Raw genomic sequence first — 24,297 nt, forward strand, 5'->3', positions numbered from 1 at the left:
TACAAATCTAAAAAATATGAAAGGTTAATGAAGTAATCAGTCATTTAAACAATTTTATCGGCAAATAATGCTGTGACGGCACCGACAAAAATTACACCAAAAATAGTTCTGCCGTAATTTCTTGGGATTTAGAACCATCAGATTCGAATGTTCGCACATCGTCAGTGGATATTTGGCCCATGATATTGTGAGGCCACCGTCTACTGTAGTATTGGGACTCCCCCACTATCCAGTCGGGGTTGTCCTTCATGACAGCTGCTTCTACCTCTCTGGACTCTCTAAGATCTCTCAACATTCGTCTACCTGTCTCCGCGACTAGCAGAGCATGGATACCCTGCAACAACCACTCAACAATAACATACACATGCAACTCTTGGACACTGAGGTGTAACTAGCGGTTGGTTTTTCTTACCAAAAAGAATCAAATATATAATTTTCTTAAAATAGTAAAAATTTAATTACTTACAAAAGGTTTAGGACTCAAGCCTAATTAAAAGCAATGCTCTTTTACCCATAAGGGCCGCTGGATCCTCAACAGGGAAAATTAGTTCAAGTAAATACGACTAAATCTAATCTAACAAAATACTCCAGAAGCGATAACAATCAAGAGACAGCTAAATTAAGAATGGTTGACCAAATATTTGCGACACCGACTGAAGTCAGTTCAAATGACAAGCAACGACAGTAGGCCCTTTTATTATGGACAAATTGACGATGAGAGATCTAAATTCTCGAATCTCCAAATATTGAGCTCTTAGCGAAAACCTGCGGAACAAAAAACGGAGTCAAAAAATTCCAAACATTGCCCTTCATTCATGTCTCATCAGTTTTGGTGTATTGCTTACTTAGAGCCTATTGGGGCTTCAAAAAACTGCGCAGACTCAGTGCCCACTATCTTTACCTCAATATCCCGTTTCTTTTGACAAAAAGTCAAAAGAAAAATTTAAAAAATAGATGAAAAATCCGTATCACTGCAAACGGCACTAAAAAGACCAACATGACTAAAATAGTATCCAAAACTTTGTTTGAGAGCAATTAGTAACCACTATTTTGTCCCGACTTAAGATAAGATCTCAATAAATACTGATAAATTGGGAGACTGTATTCGAGACAAAAACAGCGCGCCAAATGAAGCACCTCAAATCACATTTAAACGCGCAATTGAAGGTAAATTCCTAACTATATCAAACACAGCTGGCAGATTGCAAGAATATAGCAGCAATAGTTTTGTAGATATGTTGTTTGAAAGTACCAACGAAAATGGGCAACAACAATGCAAGCAAAAAAATTGCTTTTCTAATAATTTTAACGGTCTTTTATTTTATTTATACTGATCTACAGTAATGTTATCCTCATAAACCTTCAATTGGATTGAGATAAACTTAAAGTCACTGTAAAACGCCAATAAAGAAGACTCGATTTGAGAGCGAGTAACAACGCTGGGAAATTTGAGCAAAGAATTCAGTCAAAGAATTGCCTGAATGAATGAACGAATACATGGTTTGAACGCGGCGAAATAAAGAAATAATAAGAGGTCAAGCCCTTAATTACAATCCGAACCAAGCCAATGAGAACAGCTTTTGTTCATCAAAGTATATGAACTACACCAAAATGAACAAAGACAGCTCGAATTTTTTTTAGCTTTTTTAAAGAAAACTAGTGGTGTCCAAGTAATCACAACAAACAACAGCATGCTATATAATCCTTCAAAAAAGTCATCTTTCATCAATTTACCTGAAAACATTAACCACTTCTTATTAATACCATTAGGAGAAGGAGATTTAGAAAAATACAAATGTAGGCAATTGAAAAGTTAACTAATGTTTTTGAAGACAAAGGCTGTCAAAGTAAATAAAACACACTAAAAACTATCATATTAAGAACACAAATAGTTTGAAAATAATGAAAAGCATAAATTATGAACCAAAAAGAGTTAAAAAATTAAATTCTGCTTCATTAGAATTTGGACGACACCTCTAATAACGACAAAAACAACAAATACCACGGAAGATTAAAAATTCTTGATTTTTTGAAAACAAGGTTAAGTTATTTAAAAACGTAAAATATACTCTGGAACCAAAAAATGACACAGTAACGCTTTATTAGAAAGCCTATGAGACCTGTCCGTGTCACACAAAGAAACTAGACAGCAAAAATAGAAGAACAGGCAGAATAAAAAGTACCAAATAAGCTTTGAAAAATCTTACAATCATGGAAATTATTACCTGCCCATTGAAAGATTGGATAATTTGAAAATGAGTAATACAATCCCCGAAAAATTCCAATCCCTTGGATGGTAAAAAACAATGAGAAAGTCAATAATTGCTCTGCCCAAATCACTGTGCCGGATATTAAATATACAACTTAACAACATAACTGCCTAATGTCAGTCCACTTTCTCTCAAAGTACAGGCGGGAGTTTACACGCACAGCCATCTTAGCTTCACAAATGAGCAACGAAACCAGTTTCAGCGGATTTCTTAAACTTTTCTTTAAATACCACCAATTCATCGCATCCGTTTAAAAATCCGAAACAGCCGACTAACGTCGGGCAATTTGCTCTCAAACGACCGGCGAGCAATTGGCTTTGTCAGCAGCTAGACACGGTTTAGTGAGGCTACCTTTAGCTTAATCGAAGGGGTGTGAGGTGAGCGCAGCGGGGGGGACGTGGCAGGTTATCTTTGGCTGCATGGGGCCCTTACGGCCCGAACGCTGTACAGGGATGGGGATTGGGGGGGGGGGGGGGGGGGTGGGGGAAGGCGACTGATATGTGTGTGTGTGTGAGTTTGTTATGGGGGTCAATTTCTAAGAACCGCCCTTCACACCATAAGTATAAGTCTCCAAAACAGTTTCTGTGAATCGCATACTTGGAGACTAGTGAGCTGAAAAGGCTCTAAGAGAACTTAATGCCCGCTGGGCGCTACCATTTTATCCCGTTTTTGAGGACGAAAAGTCAAATGGGTCGGACGAAAACTCGGTCAAGCGAAAAATCGCATTAAAAAAGACCAACAGAACTAATATATTTGCTACAAACTTCGTTTGACAGCAATTAATAAGAACAATATATATGACGCAAAATGAGAAAAAGTCAGTCAAGAAGTCAAATCGTTCAGTCAAAAGAACTATTAGATTGGAGAAAGCATAGGAATATTTGCTTCAAACTTCAATTGAGCGCAATTAATCAAAAATCAAAGAACGTCTCAGATTTCGGAGATAAAACTAGCAGAAAGAACTTATAGCAACTTGAAGATCACTTGCTACGTGAAGAGCGCCAACCCTGTTATATTACAAGACTAGTGATCATATTCGTCCCATTACCGTCGTGCGAAACTCAATTCCGCTTAATGGTGGAGAGCACGATCACAAACAAAAAAAGAGAGAAAAGATCAATACAAATTGCAACACTTGCTTCCAGACACCAAGGCAAAACATAAAAGTTACAGATTCTATTAGAACTTTTATAATACAAACTAAAGAAAAAGTAGTTTATATTCAGCAATCGTAGGATAAGTTTGATCTGAGCCATCTCTCAACTTCCGTGATATTCATATTCTTTCTAGCTGCGTAATCTTCAATTTGATCCTTCGCAACTTTCCCAACAGAGAAATATTGGCTCTTCGGATGAGCTAAAATCATAGCACATACAGATGCTGCAGGGTTCATTGCAAGCGATTCTGTCAAACTAATTCCAGTTTTCTCTTCGATTTGCATTACATCCCACATAGTCCACTTCTCGGTGTGATCAGGTTGGGTGGGGTAGCCAGGTGCTGGCCTGATTCCGGAATACTTGACTTTGAGTAAATCATCGCATGACAAGATTTCGTCTTGTGAATATCCCCAAAAGTCCTTTCGTACTCTGGCGTGAAGATACTCTGCAAATGCTTCGGCTAACCTGTCGGCTAGAACTTTGATCATTATTGAGCTGTAGTCATCGCCTTGATTTTTGAAGTTTTCAGACATTTCTTCTACGCCCTCTCCCGCCGAAACTGCCATGAAGCCAACGTAGTCTTTCATTCCCGAGGGTGCTACGAAATCGGACAAGCAATAGTAATTATCGGTTGGATCTGCTTTCTCTGCTTGCTGTCGCAGGCCATAGAGAGTACAAAGCTCATCTGATCTGCCTTCGTTTGCGTACAATGTTATATCATCCTCAGAATCGGTGCTTCTATTAGCCGCATAAAAACCAAGAATTCCTCTTAAATGGATCTGTCGTTTGTCCACAATTTTTGTCAACATTTTCTTGCCATCGTTAAAAATTCTTTTGGCCTCTTCGCCTACGTCTTCGTCGTCAAAAATCTTTGGATACGTTCTGTTCGGGTACTTTCCTCGGAGCTGCCAAATATCGAAGAAAGGTTTCCAGTCAATATAGGGAATGACGGCTGAAACTGGAATGTCGTTTAGAACTCTTGTTCCTAAGAATGATGGGGCACACACAGGGGGGACTTCAGCCCAATCAATTTGGGGTTTCTTTGATCTGGCAGTTGAGATGGAGAGATACTTTCTGTCTCTTAATGTTTCGTAGAACTCATCTCGGATCTCTTCGTATTCTTCTACAATATCCTCCACAAAATCTTCACGTTGTTTATCACTCAATAGGTTGGAACAAACAACAACCGACTTAGAAGCATCTAAGACGTGAATAACTGGTTCAGAATAGGCAGGGTCAATTTTGACGGCAGTGTGTTTCTTGGACGTTGTAGCTCCTCCGATCAACAATGGCGTTTTTAGACCATTTCGCTCCATTTCCTTAGCAACGTGAATCATTTCGTCCAAAGAAGGGGTAATCAAGCCCGAAAGTCCCACGATGTCAGCGTTGTTTTCCATCGCAGCTTGGAGAATCTTTTCACATGAACACATGACACCAATGTCGATCACTTTGTAGTTATTGCACCCTAACACAACTGCCACAATGTTCTTCCCAATATCGTGTACATCTCCTTTGACAGTTGCTATGACAACGGTTCCAGCGTTCGATGCTACACAATCGCCTCCAATACCTGCAAGGCGCCCTGCTTCCTTTTCCTCTTCCATGAATGGAATAAGATGCGCAACAGCTTTTTTCATAACCCGCGCACTTTTGATAACTTGCGGCAGGAACATTTTACCAGCTCCAAAGAGTTCGCCCACTGTACTCATTCCATTCATTAGGGGACCTTCAATTATGTTCAGAGGTCTTGGGTACTTATCCTGGCAGAGTCTGGCCTCCTCAACATCTTCAGTAACAAACTTGTCGATTCCTTTCACCAAGGCATACTCCAGACGTTGTTCCACATCATCATTTCTCCACAAATCAGCCTTTTCATCTTTCTTCCCACTTTTGCCATACATTTTAGCAAAGTCCAGCAGCTTCTCAGTGCCTTCCTGATCTTTATTAAGAATAACATTTTCCGACAGTTGCAGTAACTCCTTGTCTATATCATCGTACACGGGAAGATTCCCAGCATTCACGATTCCCATATCCATTCCAGCCTTGATCGCGTGGAAAAGAAACACACTATGCATTGCTTCCCTAATTCGTTCCATCCCCCTGAAGGAAAATGACAAATTGGACAACCCTCCACTGATCTTGCAATGCGGCAGTGTTGTTTTGATAAGTCTGGTAGCTTCGATGAAATCAACCGCGTAGTTATTATGTTCCTCCATGCCAGTCGCAATAGTGAGAATATTCGGATCAAAAATGATATCACGTGGGTTGAAACCGACTCTTTCCGTCAGAATTTTGTAAGAGCGAGAGCAAATTTCCACTTTTCGATCTCGATCCGCAGCTTGTCCCTCTTCGTCGAAAGCCATCACAACAACTGCAGCTCCGTGGTTCTTGATGGTTCTCGCCTGCTTCATAAACTCTTCCTCGCCCACTTTGAGAGAAATGCTGTTTACAATACATTTTCCTTGAGTACACTTCAAACCAGCCTCCACAACTTCAAATTTGGACGAGTCTATGCAAAGTGGAACTTTTGAGATTTCAGGTTCAGACGCAATCAAGTTGCAGAATTTCTTCATCGCTTCAATTCCATCCAACATTCCTTCATCCATGTTTATATCCAGCACCTGGGCTCCGCTCTCAACCTGGGCTTTGGCAATTGAAAGTGCCTCTTCGTAATTATTATCGATGATAAGTTTTGCAAACTTGCGAGATCCAGCAACGTTGCACCTCTCGCCAATGTTGACAAACATGCTGTCCGGTCCAATTGACCTTGGTTCCAGACCAGACAGAAGCATGTTGGAATCAGTCTGCTCAGGTTGCGGCACTCTAGGCTTGATAGGTCTAACAGCCTCCGCCACAGCTCTGATATGATCCGGAGTGGAACCGCAACACCCTCCTATAATATTGACCAGGCCGTCTTTGGCAAACGAGTAAGCATGCTTAGCGAAAATTTCCGGCGTTTCGTCATATTCACCCATGGCATTCGGCAAACCTGCATTTGGATAGCAAATGACGAATTTGGAGGTGTTCTTGCCAATTGCCTCAATAAAAGGTCTCATTTCGGTAGCTCCCAACGCACAATTTAGGCCAACACACATAGGGTTTGAATGGAGAACACTGATCAGAAAGGCTTCACCAGTTTGACCTGAAAGTGTTCGGCCACTTCTGTCAACAAGGGTTCCACTGATAAACAAGGGTACTGGCTCGTACTCCTCCAGAAACAGGTTCTGGATAGCGAACAAAGCGGCTCTAGCATTGGCTGTGTCAAAAATTGTCTCCACCATTAAAATATCCGCGCCACCATCCAGCAGACCACGCACTTGCTCTGCATAAGCATCAACCAACTCGTCAAAAGTGATGTTTCTGAATTCAGGCTGTTCAACCGAGGGTGAAATTGAAAGCGTCCTGTTGGTTGGACCCAACGCCCCCACAACGAATCGCCTTATCCCATCACTCGCCATAACATCAACCTTGGCTTTGCATGCTAATTTGGCCGCAGCTTTGTTTAAGTCGTAGACAATATGTTCCAATCCATAATCAGCTTGCGCAACCCAAGTTCCACTGAAAGTGTTGGTGGATACCATATCTGCGCCTGCTTCAAAATACTGCCTATGAATTTCGTAGATAATATCCGGTCTGGTCAAGGTCAAAATGTCATTGTTACCCTTTAAAGGCTTTTTATGGTCCAAGAAAACAGAGCCCCTGAAATCGTGTTCTTCCAATGTGTACTTTTGGATCATAGTTCCCATAGCACCGTCACATACCATGATTCTCTCGCGCATTGTGCTTTCCAAATACTCGAAAGCATTTTCCTGTGTAACTTGTTTGTCAGCAATTCCACTCGTTAGCACTTCTTGTGGTGGCATTTTGAGCGGTTTTCAAAATTACGCTTAGTGGCAAATAAAGTTGAAAAGCGCAGAAAATAGTTGTTTTTGACCTTTTATGCCAAATTTAGCCTCTAAAATAATACAATCGATATTATTATAACGTTGATCGAATACTTATCTAATAAAATGCTCCTATTTGTTGTATTAAATATTTCACACCGATTTATAGAGGCAAGTTCTGCAAAATCAGCCTGTTGAAAATTGAGAAAACTGAACAATTGAAAGTGTCTAAGTTCGCACTTGAAATTTGGGCGAAGTCGAAAGAGCAAAATGAGAGAAATAAAATGTCAAGAAGCAACAAGTCAGTTCAGTGGAAATAACCACGGAGTATAAAGTGAAATAGAAATACGCTTATTACTTCGATAGCTAAGTAGAATTAAAGTAAACCCCCTTCTTTATCATTCACAAAATTCCGAGGAAACCTGATAAAACCTGTTTGCGTGACTATACATGGCTCGAATATTAGTAACCAAAGCTCAAATACAAGCATGTCTAGGCATATTAACTTAGCCTCTCTTTAAGTAGCAAAGCAAGATTAAAACACGTCTTCTTTCTAAGCAAGCGGCCATTTTGATCAGGTTAGATCAACTTCACTGATCAAACTGACCGAAGGGTGTATTTAATTAAGATATCACAGATAGGGATGTTAACGTGACTTCTTTGATCGAATTTAGATGAAAGATTCGACAGAAAGATTTCAGAAAGTCAGCTGAACAAATTTAGAGGTGACCTTCAGGCATCCAAAAACTTGACCGCTTCACAGAACAGAAAAAGACCAGCTTGACATAAGATAATAAGGAACAAATGCGGCAGGTGTTAAAAGGATACAGGTTTATCATCACAAGACTAATGCAACCCTGTTTCCTGTAGTTCATAAGCAAACCCGCAATTGAATATAGGGATTTCGAGCTTTGACGCAGACAACTTGCCATCAGCTCAGTCCCAAATCTGCTCAAGTTACCGGAATTAACTAGCGCTTCGGCATAAAAGTTTTAGAACAGAGCTGGCAGATTGCAGAAAACAGCCGCAACAGATTCCTGGATCTTCTTCAGTAAACAAAAAGATAAACAGTAAAAACAGTAAAAAAAGACAGAAAAAATTTACTCTTTTCATTGGAGGATGACACCTTATATTTTGATTAAGAATCTGTATAAGCTATTGCTGTCTCTATTAGCTGCTTTCAAATAACCTCCATTTAGATTGACTTGACCTTATCACTGAATTAAAGTAAAGAAAAGTCAATTTCCAAGTGAGGAAGTCATTTTTAAGAGTGAGGTAAGTCACGCGTGACAAAAAACTTAATCACGCGAATGAACAAAAAAAACTAGTTCTACTAAGAGTGAAAAAAGACGTCACGCACGCAATTCAGTTGAAATTGCATGAACAAATGAAAAATCCTATTCTAAGTGGTTTTGACGTCACATGGTCGTAACAAAAATTTTGACGAAATAAAAAAAACAGCCGGCAGAATTCCAGAAACGACCCGAAGTCATATCCGCCGAAAAAACTGCCTATTCAAAACGCTAACACCTCCTTGCAGAAGTCATCAATGCAGAGAAAACAACAGAAAAGAAAAGGAAAATTTGCCAGAAAAAAACATGAAAAAATTAGGAAAATTCAACTTATTTTACATGTAGCACAAGTACATATACAAACAAAACCATTGTTTCATGCAAAATTAAACTAGTATTCTAACCATTAAAAAATCAGTCAGCCTTAATGAGCTCACACATCCATTTTTGAAAAAGAGAAAAAAATGAAAAAAAAATTGTAAGATTTCTCAACTTTTTTCAAATTGCGTAGTTTTAGAACAGAGCTGGCAGATTGCACAAAATAGCCGCAACAGATTCCTGGACCTTCTTCAGTAAACAAAAAGATAAACAGTAAAAACAGTAAAAAAAGACAGAAAAAATTTACTCTTTTCATTGAAGGATGACACCTTATATTTTGATTAAGAATCTGTATAAGCTATTGCTGTCACTATTAGCTGCTTTCAAATAACCTCCATTTAGATTGACTTGACCTTATCACTGAATTAAAGTAAAGAAAAGTCAATTTCCAAGTGAGGAAGTCATTTTTAAGAGTGAGGTAAGTCACGCGTGACAAAAAACTTAATCACGCGAACGAACAAAAAAAAAACTAGTTCTACTAAGGGTGAAAAAAGACGTCACGCACGCAATTCAGTTGAAATTGCATGAACAAATGAAAAATCCTATTTTAAGTGGTTTTGAGGTCACATGGTCGTAACAAAAATCTTGACGAAATAAAAAAAACAGCCGGCAGAATCCCAGAAACGACCCGAAGTCATATCCACCAAAAAAACTGCCTATTCAAAATGCTAACACCTCCTTACAGAAGTCATCAATGCAGAAAAAAGAAATGGAGAAAAAATTGTGTAAGATTTCTCAACTTTTTTTCAAATTGCGTAGAAAGAGAAAAACCTCATAGCAAAAGAAAGTTGCATCCATTATAGTAAATAGAGCCTAAAGGCATGAAGCTTTAACTCAATTACCAATGAGTTCAACAAAACAAAATAATGGGCCAAAAATTGCAAAAAGATTAAAAACCAGCAAAATAGTTGAAAAACCAAAAAAATCAACAAAAAGACAAAAGAAACAGATTTTAATTCAAAGGAAAAAATGGTTTGAAATCAAACTAAGACCTCAAACGGCATTCCAAGAAAAGGGCAGTTAAACAAATACTGTGCCCAAATGTCAAATGAAATCAATTGCAAACAAAATAAAAATCTAAGTAAAAGTCCAAAAACATTATTTTTAAAAACTCATAAAAGCCGAGCTCATTAAAACTATAGCTCTCAAAAAACTGATGGACCGACACATGCGAGAATGCGGAAAATAAGGACAGAAACATTAAAAAGCTGACTAGTTCTTGGTTTTCGAGAATTGAGACCAACGAAGTAGGAAAACAAATACATTTCTTTATTTAGCATGAAATTATATAGCTATACCCCTGTAGAGATTAAAAGGTAGTTGAAATATAGATCTAAGATTGAAAAATATTTTGCAAAAATTGTCGAACAATTTTTCATAAAAGCAATTAATTGTTTTTGCAGGATTCAAAAAACTGAACGCCACCGAATCATTCAATCAATATTTAAGTGCGAAACAAGACTTTCTAGTAATCAAATCCAGAAAACAATCAAAAACAGATAACTTAGACAAATAAGTGCCAAAAAAGGGCAAAAATTTGTAAAATTCTATGAGAAACAAAAATATCACAGGCTACAAAGAACCATTTAATGCCTGAAATATCAAAGGTCAAATATCATTTTAAAAAATCTGCTTGTAGATCCAAAAATGAAGAACTTATTATAAGAAACCCACAAATGAAAAGATTGTGAAAAGTGCTCATTTAGAATTTAAAATTCACCATTATACTCTCAAAAATACTGAGTTATTAACTTCAGAGTTTCACATGCAACACAAATGCAACCCTGCTTCCAGTAGTTCATAAGCATACCCGCAATTGAATATAGGGATTTCGAGCTTTGAAGCAGACACAACTTGCCATCAGCTCAGTCCCAAATTTCCTCAAGTTACCGGAATTAACTAGCGCTTCGGCATAAAAGTTTTAGAACAGAGCTGGCAGATTGCAGAAAACAGCCGCAACAAATTCCTGGATCTTCTTCAGTAAACAAAAAGATAAACAGTAAAAACAGTAAAAAAAGACAGAAAAAATTTACTCTTTTCATTGAAGGATGACACCTTATATTTTGATTAAGAATCTGTATAAGCTATTGCTGTCTCTATTAGCTCCTTTCAAATAACCTCCATTTAGATTGACTTGACCTTATCACTGAATTAAAGTAAAGAAAAGTCAATTTCCAAGTGAGGAAGTCATTTTTAAGAGTGAGGTAAGTCACGCGTGACCAAAAACTTAATCACGGGAATGAACAAAAAAAACTAGTTCCACTAAGAGTGAAAAAAGACGTCACGCACGCAATTCAGTTGAAATTGCATGAACAAATGAAAAATCCTATTTTAAATAGTTTTGACGTCACATGGTCGTAACAAAAATCTTGACGAAAAAAAAACATAGCCGGCAGAATTCCGGAAACGACTCGAAGTCATATCCGCCGAAAAAACTGCCTATTCAAAACGCTAACACCTCCTTGCAGAAGTCATCAATGCAGAGAAAACAACAGAAAAGAAAAGGAAAATTTGCCAGAAAAAAACATGAAAAAATTAGGAAAATTCAACTTATTTTACATGTAGCACAAGTACATATACAAACAAAACCATTGTTTCTAGCAAAAATAAACTAGTATTCTAACCATTAAAAAAAATCAGTCAGCCTTAATGAGCTCACACATCCATTTTTGAAAAAAGAGAAAAAATGAGAAAAAATTGTGTAAGACTTCTCAACTTTTTTCAAATTGCGTAGTTTTAGAACAGAGCTGGCAGATTGCAGAAAATAGCCGCAACAGATTCCTGGACCTTCTTCAGTAAAAAAAGATAAACAGTAAAAACAGTAAAAAAGACAGAAAAAATTTACTCTTTTCATTGGAGGATGACACCTTATATTTTGATTAAGAATCTGTATAAGCTATTGCTGTCTCTATTAGCTCCTTTCAAATAACCTCCATTTAGATTGACTTGACCTTATCACTGAATTAAAGTAAAGAAAAGTCAATTTCCAAGTGAGGAAGTCATTTTTAAGAGTGAGGTAAGTCACGCGTGACAAAAAACTTAATCACGCGAATGAACAAAAAAAACTAGTTCTACTAAGAGTGAAAAAAGACGTCACGCACGCAATTCAGTTGAAATTGCATGAACAAATGAAAAATCCTATTCTAAGTGGTTTTGACGTCACATGGTCGTAACAAAAATTTTGACGAAATAAAAAAAACAGCCGGCAGAATTCCAGAAACGACCCGAAGTCATATCCGCCGAAAAAACTGCCTATTCAAAACGCTAACACCTCCTTGCAGAAGTCATCAATGCAGAGAAAACAACAGAAAAGAAAAGGAAAATTTGCCAGAAAAAAACATGAAAAAATTAGGAAAATTCAACTTATTTTACATGTAGCACAAGTACATATACAAACAAAACCATTGTTTCATGCAAAATTAAACTAGTATTCTAACCATTAAAAAATCAGTCAGCCTTAATGAGCTCACACATCCATTTTTGAAAAAGAGAAAAAAATGAAAAAAAATTGTGTAAGATTTCTCAACTTTTTTCAAATTGCGTAGTTTTAGAACAGAGCTGGCAGATTGCAGAAAATAGCCGCAACAGATTCCTGGACCTTCTTCAGTAAAAAAAGATAAACAGTAAAAACAGTAAAAAAGACAGAAAAAATTTACTCTTTTCATTGGAGGATGACACCTTATATTTTGATTAAGAATCTGTATAAGCTATTGCTGTCTCTATTAGCTCCTTTCAAATAACCTCCATTTAGATTGACTTGACCTTATCACTGAATTAAAGTAAAGAAAAGTCAATTTCCAAGTGAGGAAGTCATTTTTAAGAGTGAGGTAAGTCACGCGTGACAAAAAACTTAATCACGCGAATGAACAAAAAAAACTAGTTCTACTAAGAGTGAAAAAAGACGTCACGCACGCAATTCAGTTGAAATTGCATGAACAAATGAAAAATCCTATTCTAAGTGGTTTTGACGTCACATGGTCGTAACAAAAATTTTGACGAAATAAAAAAAACAGCCGGCAGAATTCCAGAAACGACCCGAAGTCATATCCGCCGAAAAAACTGCCTATTCAAAACGCTAACACCTCCTTGCAGAAATCATCAATGCAGAGAAAACAACAGAAAAGAAAAGGAAAATTTGCCAGAAAAAAACATGAAAAAATTAGGAAAATTCAACTTATTTTACATGTAGCACAAGTACATATACAAACAAAACCATTGTTTCATGCAAAATTAAACTAGTATTCTAACCATTAAAAAATCAGTCAGCCTTAATGAGCTCACACATCCATTTTTGAAAAAGAAAAATGAAAAAAAATTGTGTAAGATTTCTCAACTTTTTTCAAATTGCGTAGTTTTAGAACAGAGCTGGCAGATTGCACAAAATAGCCGCAACAGATTCCTGGACCTTCTTCAGTAAACAAAAAGATAAACAGTAAAAACAGTAAAAAAGACAGAAAAAATTTACTCTTTTCATTGAAGGATGACACCTTATATTTTGATTAAGAATCTATAAGCTATTGCTGTCACCATTAGCTGCTTTCAAATAACCTCCATTTAGATTGACTTGACCTTATCACTGAATTAAAGTAAAGAAAAGTCAATTTCCAAGTGAGGAAGTCATTTTTAAGAGTGAGGTAAGTCACGCGTGACAAAAAACTTAATCACGCGAACGAACAAAAAAAACTAGTTCTACTAAGAGTGAAAAAAGACGTCACGCACGCAATTCAGTTGAAATTGCATGAACAAATGAAAAATCCTATTCTAAGTGGTTTTGACGTCACATGGTCGTAACAAAAATTTTGACGAAATGAAAAAAACAGCCGGCAGAATTCCAGAAACGACCCGAAGTCATATCCGCCGAAAAAACTGCCTATTCAAAACGCTAACACCTCCTTGCAGAAATCATCAATGCAGAGAAAACAACAGAAAAGAAAAGGAAAATTTGCCAGAAAAAAACATGAAAAAATTAGGAAAATTCAACTTATTTTACATGTAGCACAAGTACATATACAAACAAAACCATTGTTTCATGCAAAATTAAACTAGTATTCTAACCATTAAAAAATCAGTCAGCCTTAATGAGCTCACACATCCATTTTTGAAAAAAGAGAAAAAATGAGAAAAAATTGTGTAAGACTTCTCAACTTTTTTCAAATTGCGTAGTTTTAGAACAGAGCTGGCAGATTGCAGAAAATAGCCGCAACAGATTCCTGGACCTTCTTCAGTAAAAAAAGATAAACAGTAAAAACAGTAAAAAAGACAGAAAAAATTTACTCTTTTCATTGGAGGATGACACCTTATATTTTGATTAAGAATCTGTATAAGCTATTGCTGTCTCTATTAGCTGCTTTCAAATAACCTCCATTTAGATTGACTTGACCTTATCACTGAATTAAAGTAAAGAAAAGTCAATTTCCAAGTGAGGAAGTCATTTTTAAGAGTGAGGTAAGTCACGCGTGACAAAAAACTTAATCACGCGAATGAACAAAAAAAAACTAGTTCTACTAAGAGTGAAAAAAGACGTCACGCACGCAATTCAGTTGAAATTGCATGAACAAATGAAAAATCCTATTCTAAGTGGTTTTGACGTCACATGGTCGTAACAAAAATTTTGACGAAATAAAAAAAACAGCCGGCAGAATTCCAGAAACGACCCGAAGTCATATCCGCCGAAAAAACTGCCTATTCAAAACGCTAACACCTCCTTGCAGAAGTCATCAATGCAGAGAAAACAACAGAAAAGAAAACGAAAATTTGCCAGAAAAAAACATGAAAAAATTAGGAAAATTCAACTTATTTTACATGTAGCACAAGTACATATACAAACAAAACCATTGTTTCATGCAAAATTAAACTAGTATTCTAACCATTAAAAAATCAGTCAGCCTTAATGAGCTCACACATCCATTTTTGAAAAAGAGAAAAAAATGAAAAAAAATTGTGTAAGATTTCTCAACTTTTTTCAAAATGCGTAGTTTTAGAACAGAGCTGGCAGATTGCACAAAATAGCCGCAACAGATTCCTGGACCTTCTTCAGTAAACAAAAAGATAAACAGTAAAAACAGTAAAAAAGACAGAAAAAATTTACTCTTTTCATTGGAGGATGACACCTTATATTTTGATTAAGAATCTGTATAAGCTATTGCTGTCTCTATTAGCTGCTTTCAAATAACCTCCATTTAGATTGACTTGACCTTATCACTGAATTAAAGTAAAGAAAAGTCAATTTCCAAGTGAGGAAGTCATTTTTAAGAGTGAGGTAAGTCACGCGTGACAAAAAACTTAATCACGCGAATGAACAAAAAAAAACTAGTTCTACTAAGAGTGAAAAAAGACGTCACGCACGCAATTCAGTTGAAATTGCATGAACAAATGAAAAATCCTATTCTAAGTGGTTTTGACGTCACATGGTCGTAACAAAAATTTTGACGAAATAAAAAAAACAGCCGGCAGAATTCCAGAAACGACCCGAAGTCATATCCGCCGAAAAAACTGCCTATTCAAAACGCTAACACCTCCTTGCAGAAGTCATCAATGCAGAGAAAACAACAGAAAAGAAAACGAAAATTTGCCAGAAAAAAACATGAAAAAATTAGGAAAATTCAACTTATTTTACATGTAGCACAAGTACATATACAAACAAAACCATTGTTTCATGCAAAATTAAACTAGTATTCTAACCATTAAAAAATCAGTCAGCCTTAATGAGCTCACACATCCATTTTTGAAAAAGAGAAAAAAATGAAAAAAAATTGTGTAAGATTTCTCAACTTTTTTCAAAATGCGTAGTTTTAGAACAGAGCTGGCAGATTGCACAAAATAGCCGCAACAGATTCCTGGACCTTCTTCAGTAAACAAAAAGATAAACAGTAAAAACAGTAAAAAAGACAGAAAAAATTTACTCTTTTCATTGAAGGATGACACCTTATATTTTGATTAAGAATCTGTATAAGCTATTGCTGTCACTATTAGCTGCTTTCAAATAACCTCCATTTAGATTGACTTGACCTTATCACTGAATTAAAGTAAAGAAAAGTCAATTTCCAAGTGAGGAAGTCATTTTTAAGAGTGAGGTAAGTCACGCGTGACAAAAAACTTAATCACGCGAACGAACAAAAAAAACTAGTTCTACTAAGAGTGAAAAAAGACGTCACGCACGCAATTCAGTTGAAATTGCATGAACAAATGAAAAATCCTATTTTAAGTGGTTTTGACGTCACATGGTCGTAACAAAAATTTTGACGAAATAAAAAAAACAGCCGGCAGAATTCCAGAAACGACCCGAAGTCATATCCGCCGAAAAAACTGCCTATTCAAAACGCTAGCACTTCCTTGCAGAAGTCATCAATGCAGAGAAAACAACAGAAAAGAAAAGGAAAATTTGCCAGAAAAAAACATGAAAAAATTAGGAAAATTCAACTTATTTTACATGTAGCACAAGTACATATACAAACAAAACCATTGTTTCATGCAAAAATAAACTAGTATTCTAACCATAAAAAAAATCAGTCCAGCCCTAAAGAGCTCACACATCCATTTTTGAAAGAGAAAAAATGAGAAAAAAATTGTGTAAGATTTCTCAACTTTTTTAAAATTGCGTAGAAAGAGAAAAACCTCATAGCAAAAGAAAGTTGCATCCATTATAGCAAATAGAGCCTAAAGGCATGAAGCTTTAACTCAATTACCAATGAGTTCAACAAAACAAAATAATGGGCAAAAAATTGCAAAGATTAAAAATCAGCAAAATAGTTGAAAAACCAAATAAATCAACAAAAAGACAAATAAAACAGATTTTAATTCAAAGGAAAAAATGGTTTGGAATCAAACTGAGACCCCAAACGGCATTCCAAGAAAAGGGCGGTTAAACAAATACTGTGCCCCAATGTCAAATGAAATCAATTGCAAAAAAAATAAAAATCTAAGTAAAAGTCCAAAAACATTATTTTTAACAACTCATAAAAGCCGAGCTCATTAAAACTATAGCTCTCAAAAAACTGATGGACCGACACATGCGAGAATGCGGAAAACAAGGACAGAAACATTAAAAAGCAGACTAGTTCTTGGTTTTCGAGAATTGAAACCAACGAAGTAGGAAAACAAATACATTTCTTCATTTAGCATGAAATTATATAGCTATACCCCTGTAGAGATTAAAAGGTAGTTGAAATATAGATCTAAGATTGAAAAATATTTTGCAAAAATTGTCGAACAATTTTTCATAAAAGCACTTAATTGTTTTTGCAGGATTCAAAAAACTGAACGCCACCAAATCATTCAATCATTATTTAAGTGCGAAACAAGATTTTCTAGTAATCAAATCCAGAAAACAATCAAAAACAGATAACTTAGACAAATAAGTGCCAAAAAGGGGCAAAAAATTGTAAAATTCTATGAGAAACATAAATATCTCAGGCTACAAAGAAGCATTTAATGCCTGAAATATCAAAGGTCGAATATCATTTTAAAAAATCTGCTTGTAGATCCAAAAATGAAGAACTTATTTTAAGAAACCCACAAATGAAAAGATTGTGAAAAGTGCTAATTTAGAATTGAAAATTCACCATTATACTCTCAAAAATACTGAGTTATTAACTTCAGAGTTTCACATATTAATACAGCTTTCATCACAATTACTTCTACAAAAAACTAAATTATAAGCAAAAAACTGGGCCAATTGGATGAAAAACGACTAAAAATGGTTATCTTTATGCGGCACTCTGTCAAAAATTTTTTGAAAGTCAAAAATTCATTCACTGATTAAAGCGCATGATCAAAAAACTTCTCTCGCTCAGAAAAATTTATTTCATACGGAAAAATCGCTAAAAGATAAAGTCATCAAAATAGTTCAAGAAAACGGCATTTCAACAAATTCTGTGACGCAATGCCAAATTAAATCAATTGCAAACTAAATAAAAATCTAAGAGCAAGGCTAAAAACATTATTTTCATCAACTCATAAAAGCAGAGCTCATTAAAACTATAGCTCTCAGAAATATGATAGACGGATACATGCGAGAATGCAGAGAATAAGGACAGAAACAGAAACAAAACAGACTTTAATTTTCGAGAAGTAAAACCAATGAAGTAGAACAATACATTTCCTTATTAAGCATGAAATTATTTAGCTATCCCCCTGGAGATTAAAAGGTAGTTGAAATATAGATCAAAAATTGGAAAAATATTTTGCAAAAGTTGTCAAACAATTTTTCAAAAAGGCACTTTTTTGCAGAATTCGAAAAACTGAACGCCACAAAATCATTCATCATTAGTTCAGTGCAAAACTAGACCTTTTCTAGTAACCAAATCCAAAAAACAAACTAAAAACAGAAAATAGACAAAAACTGCCAAAATTGGGCAAGCATGTGTACAATTCTATGAAACAAAAACACCTCAGGTTATAAAGAAGCATTTATTGACTGAAATATCATTGCTATTCCCCTATAGAGATTAAAAGGTAGTTGAAATATAGATTAAAAATTAGAAAAAAACATTTTGCAAAAATAGTCAAACATTTTTTAAAAGGCACATTTTTTTTGCAGAATTCGAAAAACTGAGCGCTACAAAATCATTCATCATTAGTTCAGTGCAAACAAGACTTTTTCTAGTAACCAAATCCCAAAAACAAACAAAAAACAGAAAAATTAGACTAAAAACTGTCAAAATCGGGCAAGCATGTGTAGTATTTTATAAAACAAAAATACCTGAGGATAGAAAGAAGCATTTAATGCCTGAAATATCAAAGGTCAAATATCATTTTGAAAAAATCTGCTTGTAGATCCAAAAATGATGAAATAATTTTAAGAAATCCAAAAATGAATTAAAGATTGTGAAACGTGCTCATTTAGAGTTTAAAACTCATTATACTCTCGGAAACACTTATCATTTTCAGAGTTTCAAATATTGATACAGCTTTCATCAAAACTGTTTCCACAATAAACTAAATTATCAGCAAAAGACGGGGCCGATTGAACGAAAAACGACTAAAAATGTTTATCTTTAGGCGGCATTCTGTCAAAAAAAATTGAAAGTCAAAAAGTCATTCACTGATTAAAGAGCATGATCAAAAAACTTCTCGCGCAGAAAAATTTATTTCATACGGTTATCCAAATCTTTGACTTTTAGGTCAAAACGCCGTCTGAACGAGGAGTACTTGGGTAAAGAAAATTCATAAAACAAGCAGTACTCCTCTTCCAGTCGTAAAAACAAGAGAAGGCTAATAATAGCCTCAGCTATCGCTTCGCGGCTATTAATAGATATGAAACTCGGGCGAATTGCTCTCAAACGACCAGCGAGCGGTTGGCTTTGTCAGTAGCTAACAACGGTTTAGTGAGGCTAGCATTAGCCTAATAGAAGAGTCGTGACTTGAGGGTAATAGATGATGACGTCACGCCACATAACAGCAGCTGAAGTGCTGCATCAACAAAAGACGTTAGATAGTGTGCGAGAGAAAATGTGAACGAGAAAGAGAAGGAGAGAAACCCCAACCAACACGGAGAGAGAGCTACAAATTTTTTTCATGATGAGATTCGACTCTGCAACTTCCAGTTTTCTAGCCTTGTTAGCTATTAAATCATACAGAAAAAAACTGAAAGTGCATAATTCAAAAGAAAAGTTTCCACTATTGTTGAGTAAACCATTTTGAAACCATTTCTTATGTCTGGAGTTCTGTCGTAACCTATCTGCAAGACCTAAAAACTTTCTTATGCCAGTTATGATCGGAAAACTCATAAATGGCCAAAAAATCAAAAATTTAAAAAACAGTAGCAAATTTTAACGAAACCTTGCTAAAACTCGTAATATTAAAATCATCAGAACCATTTCATTGTCTCAAGAGAATATATAGTATCCCATTTTCAAGCTTTAAATTTTCCTATTTCAGCCTCCTTGGCACTGGCTCAAAGATCCATAAACTTGGAACATGATAATTTTTCGAATATTGAAAATAATAAATTTCATCAAAAATTGCTAAAACTAGAGTCAATAAAATATTGATAAATATTACATTAATTCCAGAAAACATGCAGCAGTTGACTACCAAACCTCGGAGGAGTTTCCCTGGTGTGTGAAGCAATATAAGAAAAACAAAATTTTTCAAAAATTTTGAAAAAAATGCCAAATATTTTTTTAAAGAGTTGCTTAAATTCGGTAAAATCTCGGACCTTTAACATTCGATTACATTTAGAAACTATACAATAACCTTTTATCAAACCCTTCAGGCGGTTTTATGGCCCTGGAGGCTGGAGGTACAAATAAATTAAAAATTTTGAAATTTTTTTCAAAAAAATGCTTAAAATCGTGATATTAACATCTTGTAAAACATTCCATTATATCTAGAAACTATGAAGTTACCTATTATTCAAATCTAGAGGGGGTTCCTTGGCACTTCAGGCTGAGGAAACCTAAAAAATAACAAACTTTCAAAAAAATTTAAAATGCAACTTTTAGCAAAAAAATTGCTAAAACTCGTAATATTGAAAAGCTGAAAACTATTCCACGGCCAATGCAAATTTGAAAAACGACAATAAATGCCAAAAATGCTAAAATTTGTGATGTTTAAATGTTGAAATACATTCCATTACCACTAGAAATCAAACCCTAGAGGAGGTTTCTTGACAACTAGGTCTGAAAAAACTAAAAAAAAATGACAAAAATTTTATTAATCTGACTGTTTTTGTTTGAATTACCAGAACATATAGCTCTTAAAATGGTCATAAAAATTACTTATGTCTTGCAAACGACCTTTATCAACTTTAACCAGCCTCAATGTTAGACTGGTCCAAAAAAAACTCGAAAAATGACTAAAACCACGAAAGATTTCAACATTTTGGGCTCAAAAACTCCTAAAAATGACGATTTAACCTTAAACTACGGCCTTCCCAGTAGCTTCACCACACTAAGCAATGGAATGACAACTAACCGCAGCTAGGGACTTCTAATGAAACTTAATATCTGCTGGGCGCTACCTGTTTATCCCTTTTTTAAGGACGAAAAGTCAAATGAGTCAGACGAAAAATCGGTTATTTAAAAGGAGTTTCTATCTATCAAAATTCTCTGCAGCAACAAGTAATTAGGTGACCGTTTCTATTTCAACTTTTTATCAAGAGGTAACGGGCGAATTGGTTTTAAATCGAAGAAAAATCCCAACTTTACTGATACGATTTTTGCGCAAGGGAGTATTTCCAAAAAATAAAGTTGTTTAAATGTCAGAATATTACATTGAGAGAAATCTAAAAAAAGTTGGTAGATATCAAGATTAACCACTTCCTCTGTTAAGTTTTAAAAAGCAGAATATAATTCACTTTTCAGCAAGTCTAGTCTAAATCTCGGATCCTGACAAACTAAAAAACAAGTAATATGACTTCACTTTTTGTAAATTGCGATTCTTCCTAGCTGAATTTGAAAAAAAAGTGTCTCTAATACAGCAAGAGGGATGAGACAGAGGAAGAAGAGTACAGAAACTAGACTTTGTATGGACTTAAAGTGCGGGCTTTCTCAATGTAATGGACGAGTATTTACTGATAGGAAAAAATAATTTCTCAGACGATTACCATCAAATAACTTAACGACCTGAATATGCGCACTCAACACAAGGACTATTGAAGATCTGGAGATAACTTCGGCAGTTCACGACTCTTCATTTTTCAAAACTCCATCGAATCTCACCTGAAAATAATAACGGGGGCTACGGAACAACCAGGGAGCCGTTTCAAGAAAATGCTCACAGTCAAGAGCCTGCGACGTAAGAAAACTTCACTATTAATGAGGAAAAACCGAACAATACCAGTTCGAACCTTTAATCTTCTGGGATGTTCAATTAGTGGAGAAGGAGGAACTGCCCCAGGTTTATCGCATGTTGAAAAAACTAAGAGTCCAAGGCCACCAATCACCACAACATAGTTGGAAAACTGAGAGAAAACAAAAGTGATAGCTTCGCAGATCTGGTCTCAAAACGCCAATGAGAAAAAATGACATAAATTTTTTTAAAAGAAATTCGATAAAGACTAAAGTCTAGTTTCAGAAGCTGCCCTTGATTAAATTTCAATGGCATTTAGGAATCGTCTTTTGACCTTAATAATAGGAGCGTGCAAAAACATTTGAGTATCTTAAGTCATGTGTGACCATAAGCAAGGGTCCTGAGACCGACTCCTGTGATACGCCACCTTAAACTCGTAGTAACGCTGATATGAGGCAATCAAAGTAACCAGGCGATATCGGTTAAGTAGGCAACAAATGAAAAAGCTAACAAAATCATTTTCCAGACCAAATAAGTCCAAATAATTACAGCTGTGACATCAGAATGCTGAAATGAACCTTATCAAACGCTTCTGCGCAATGAAACTATATGGAAAAAAAGTGTCGTTGCTTTTGTTATCTATCCGAATAATTTTCATTACACTCAACCAATTAAACGATGGCACTTTTTTGTGACTGAAAACCGAACTGCTTTGGATGAAACTGCTTCTTTTTGATGTTTGAAAATTGAATATAACTTTCACAAAAAACAATAATAGGTATAATAGGAAGAAGGCTAATTGGTCTCCAGTTAACAATATTAATTTCAGATCCTCCTTTGTGAAGGGGTCTTACAAACGCGGTTTCCCACAAAATAACAGAAACATTGACTAAAAGAATTTAGCAGAAAACGGAATACAAGAAGCTGCCAAAACATCTCGGTATAGTTTAAAGATATTGACAGGAGACCAATCAATTGAGTCGTAAGATGAGCTTTTGGACAGGCTTTTAGTATCCGCGACGGACAGCGATTCAAAAGCATCAGATGTGTCTCGTGATAATGTCGGGTAGTATATAGTTCCATTGAAGTTCTGGCACAACAAATTGAAGCTGCTTGCCTCAAGGTTTAGCTGTTTGGAAAACTGCTGGCGCCCCATGAACGCATTACTTTGAAACATTCATTTTGAGCTGAGTCTAGTGAACCACTAATTTAAACAATCAAGTTCAGCGAAATCTTCAAAATTTTCTCGAAATCTTCAAAACATAGAGATTCCAATCCGTTTGTTGGCTTTGACGGACGTTTTTGGCAGCATTTACAAGACTCACAAAGTGTGTTTTAACAGACGTATAGTTGAACGGGTTTAAAGACCTTTTCTTGGTTTCTTATCCAGTAAAAATTTTTTCGGAAGAGTATTGTAAAAATTTGAACTCCAGGGTAGCCATCAAACAACTTTCACTGAAGGCGTTAACAAATTTGACACAAGAGTAGTTGAGTTTGGTGAAAGAACATCAGAGAGGCGTGAGTTTCTTGGGCGGTTTTTTGTTCTTGGGTGGGGTTTTGAAGGGCCATTAAGATCGAAGAGTGATTCAAGATTAAATTAAACACTAGAACCAAAAATAATTAACTTGGTTAACAAAACGGTGATTGTCAATACAACAGATCAACAGTTTATGAATCTCATTTCGTCGGCGTTTTTTTGTTTTTCACATGTAAAATGTATGTTTTTATTCTCCCCACTTTGGTCAGGTAAGAATAAAAAATACTAGAACTGCACATTGATAAGTCTCCCGTTTGTTGCAATCGTTTTGGTGACTTATCATTAAAGGTCAATCTCGACTCTTCTGATTCTGAATCTGGCCATAAAGAGCGTGTCAAAATCATTAAGGCAGACCGCTTGATCATATCTGTCGACAATGATTGCAACAGTACTGGATCAACCATCTCCCCTCCGAGCAGTCGAGCACCCAAAAAGCAAAACAGTCTACTATGGAGCCCGTGCCAGCAACATTTCCGCTGATCCCCGAATAGCGGTGATTGACAAGGATTGCATTAGTTTACAGAAAGCTACAGACAACCCCTGCGCTTGGAAGGAACGATTGTCACTTAACACAGCCAACCGCTTGAGTGTTTTCTTGAAGGTTGCCGATATCCCGCCAAGAACTTCAATTGCAAGGGGAACAAATGTGATTCCCATCTTTGCGCAGTTATCGTCGTGGAGACAATATTTTCTTTCATCTGCTGCATCAAGTGCGTATCCTGCCTTTGTAGCCGCATTAGTGAGAGAGTTGGATTGCAGCGACGAAGTAACAGTTACATCAAATGCAGCAGGTCTTCCCGCTTTCCAAGTAGGGACAAAGATGTCTCCAGGGCGTGACTGGCTTTCTGGAATTAGGTTCTTTTTTTCCACTACTGGTGAGAGATTCGCAGATGAGCAAGCAGACACTAATTTATCTCGAATACGGTCATGTCTTGCAATTGCGTCTCCCCGACCGTGACACGCAATGGCATGATCCCCATAGATGTCAAGAACTCCTGCTTTACAGAACGGGTACTTCCTTTCGGCGTCGTAGACAGGGACACCCAA

The 24,297-nt window shown here is 36.0% G+C and overlaps 1 protein-coding gene and 1 pseudogene across 1 annotated transcript in view; both read right to left on the minus strand.

Annotated features, from left to right (window-relative positions):
- Positions 1-6: 6 nt before the first annotated feature.
- LOC142353065 (NADH dehydrogenase [ubiquinone] 1 alpha subcomplex subunit 13-like) overlaps positions 7-24,297 on the minus strand; it is a 33,330-nt gene continuing 9,039 nt past the window's right edge. Inside the window, exon 2 of the mRNA XM_075405260.1 lies at positions 7-334. Coding sequence (XP_075261375.1) covers positions 92-334 — 243 coding nt within the window. The 3' untranslated portion in view covers positions 7-91. The remainder of the gene's footprint in view (positions 335-24,297) is intronic.
- LOC142353437 (methionine synthase pseudogene) lies at positions 3,373-8,094 on the minus strand (annotated as a pseudogene).

The sequence above is a fragment of the Convolutriloba macropyga genome, chromosome 14 (assembly GCF_964194025.1).
Source record: "Convolutriloba macropyga chromosome 14, txConMacr16.3, whole genome shotgun sequence".
Lineage (NCBI taxonomy): Eukaryota > Metazoa > Xenacoelomorpha > Acoela > Convolutidae > Convolutriloba > Convolutriloba macropyga.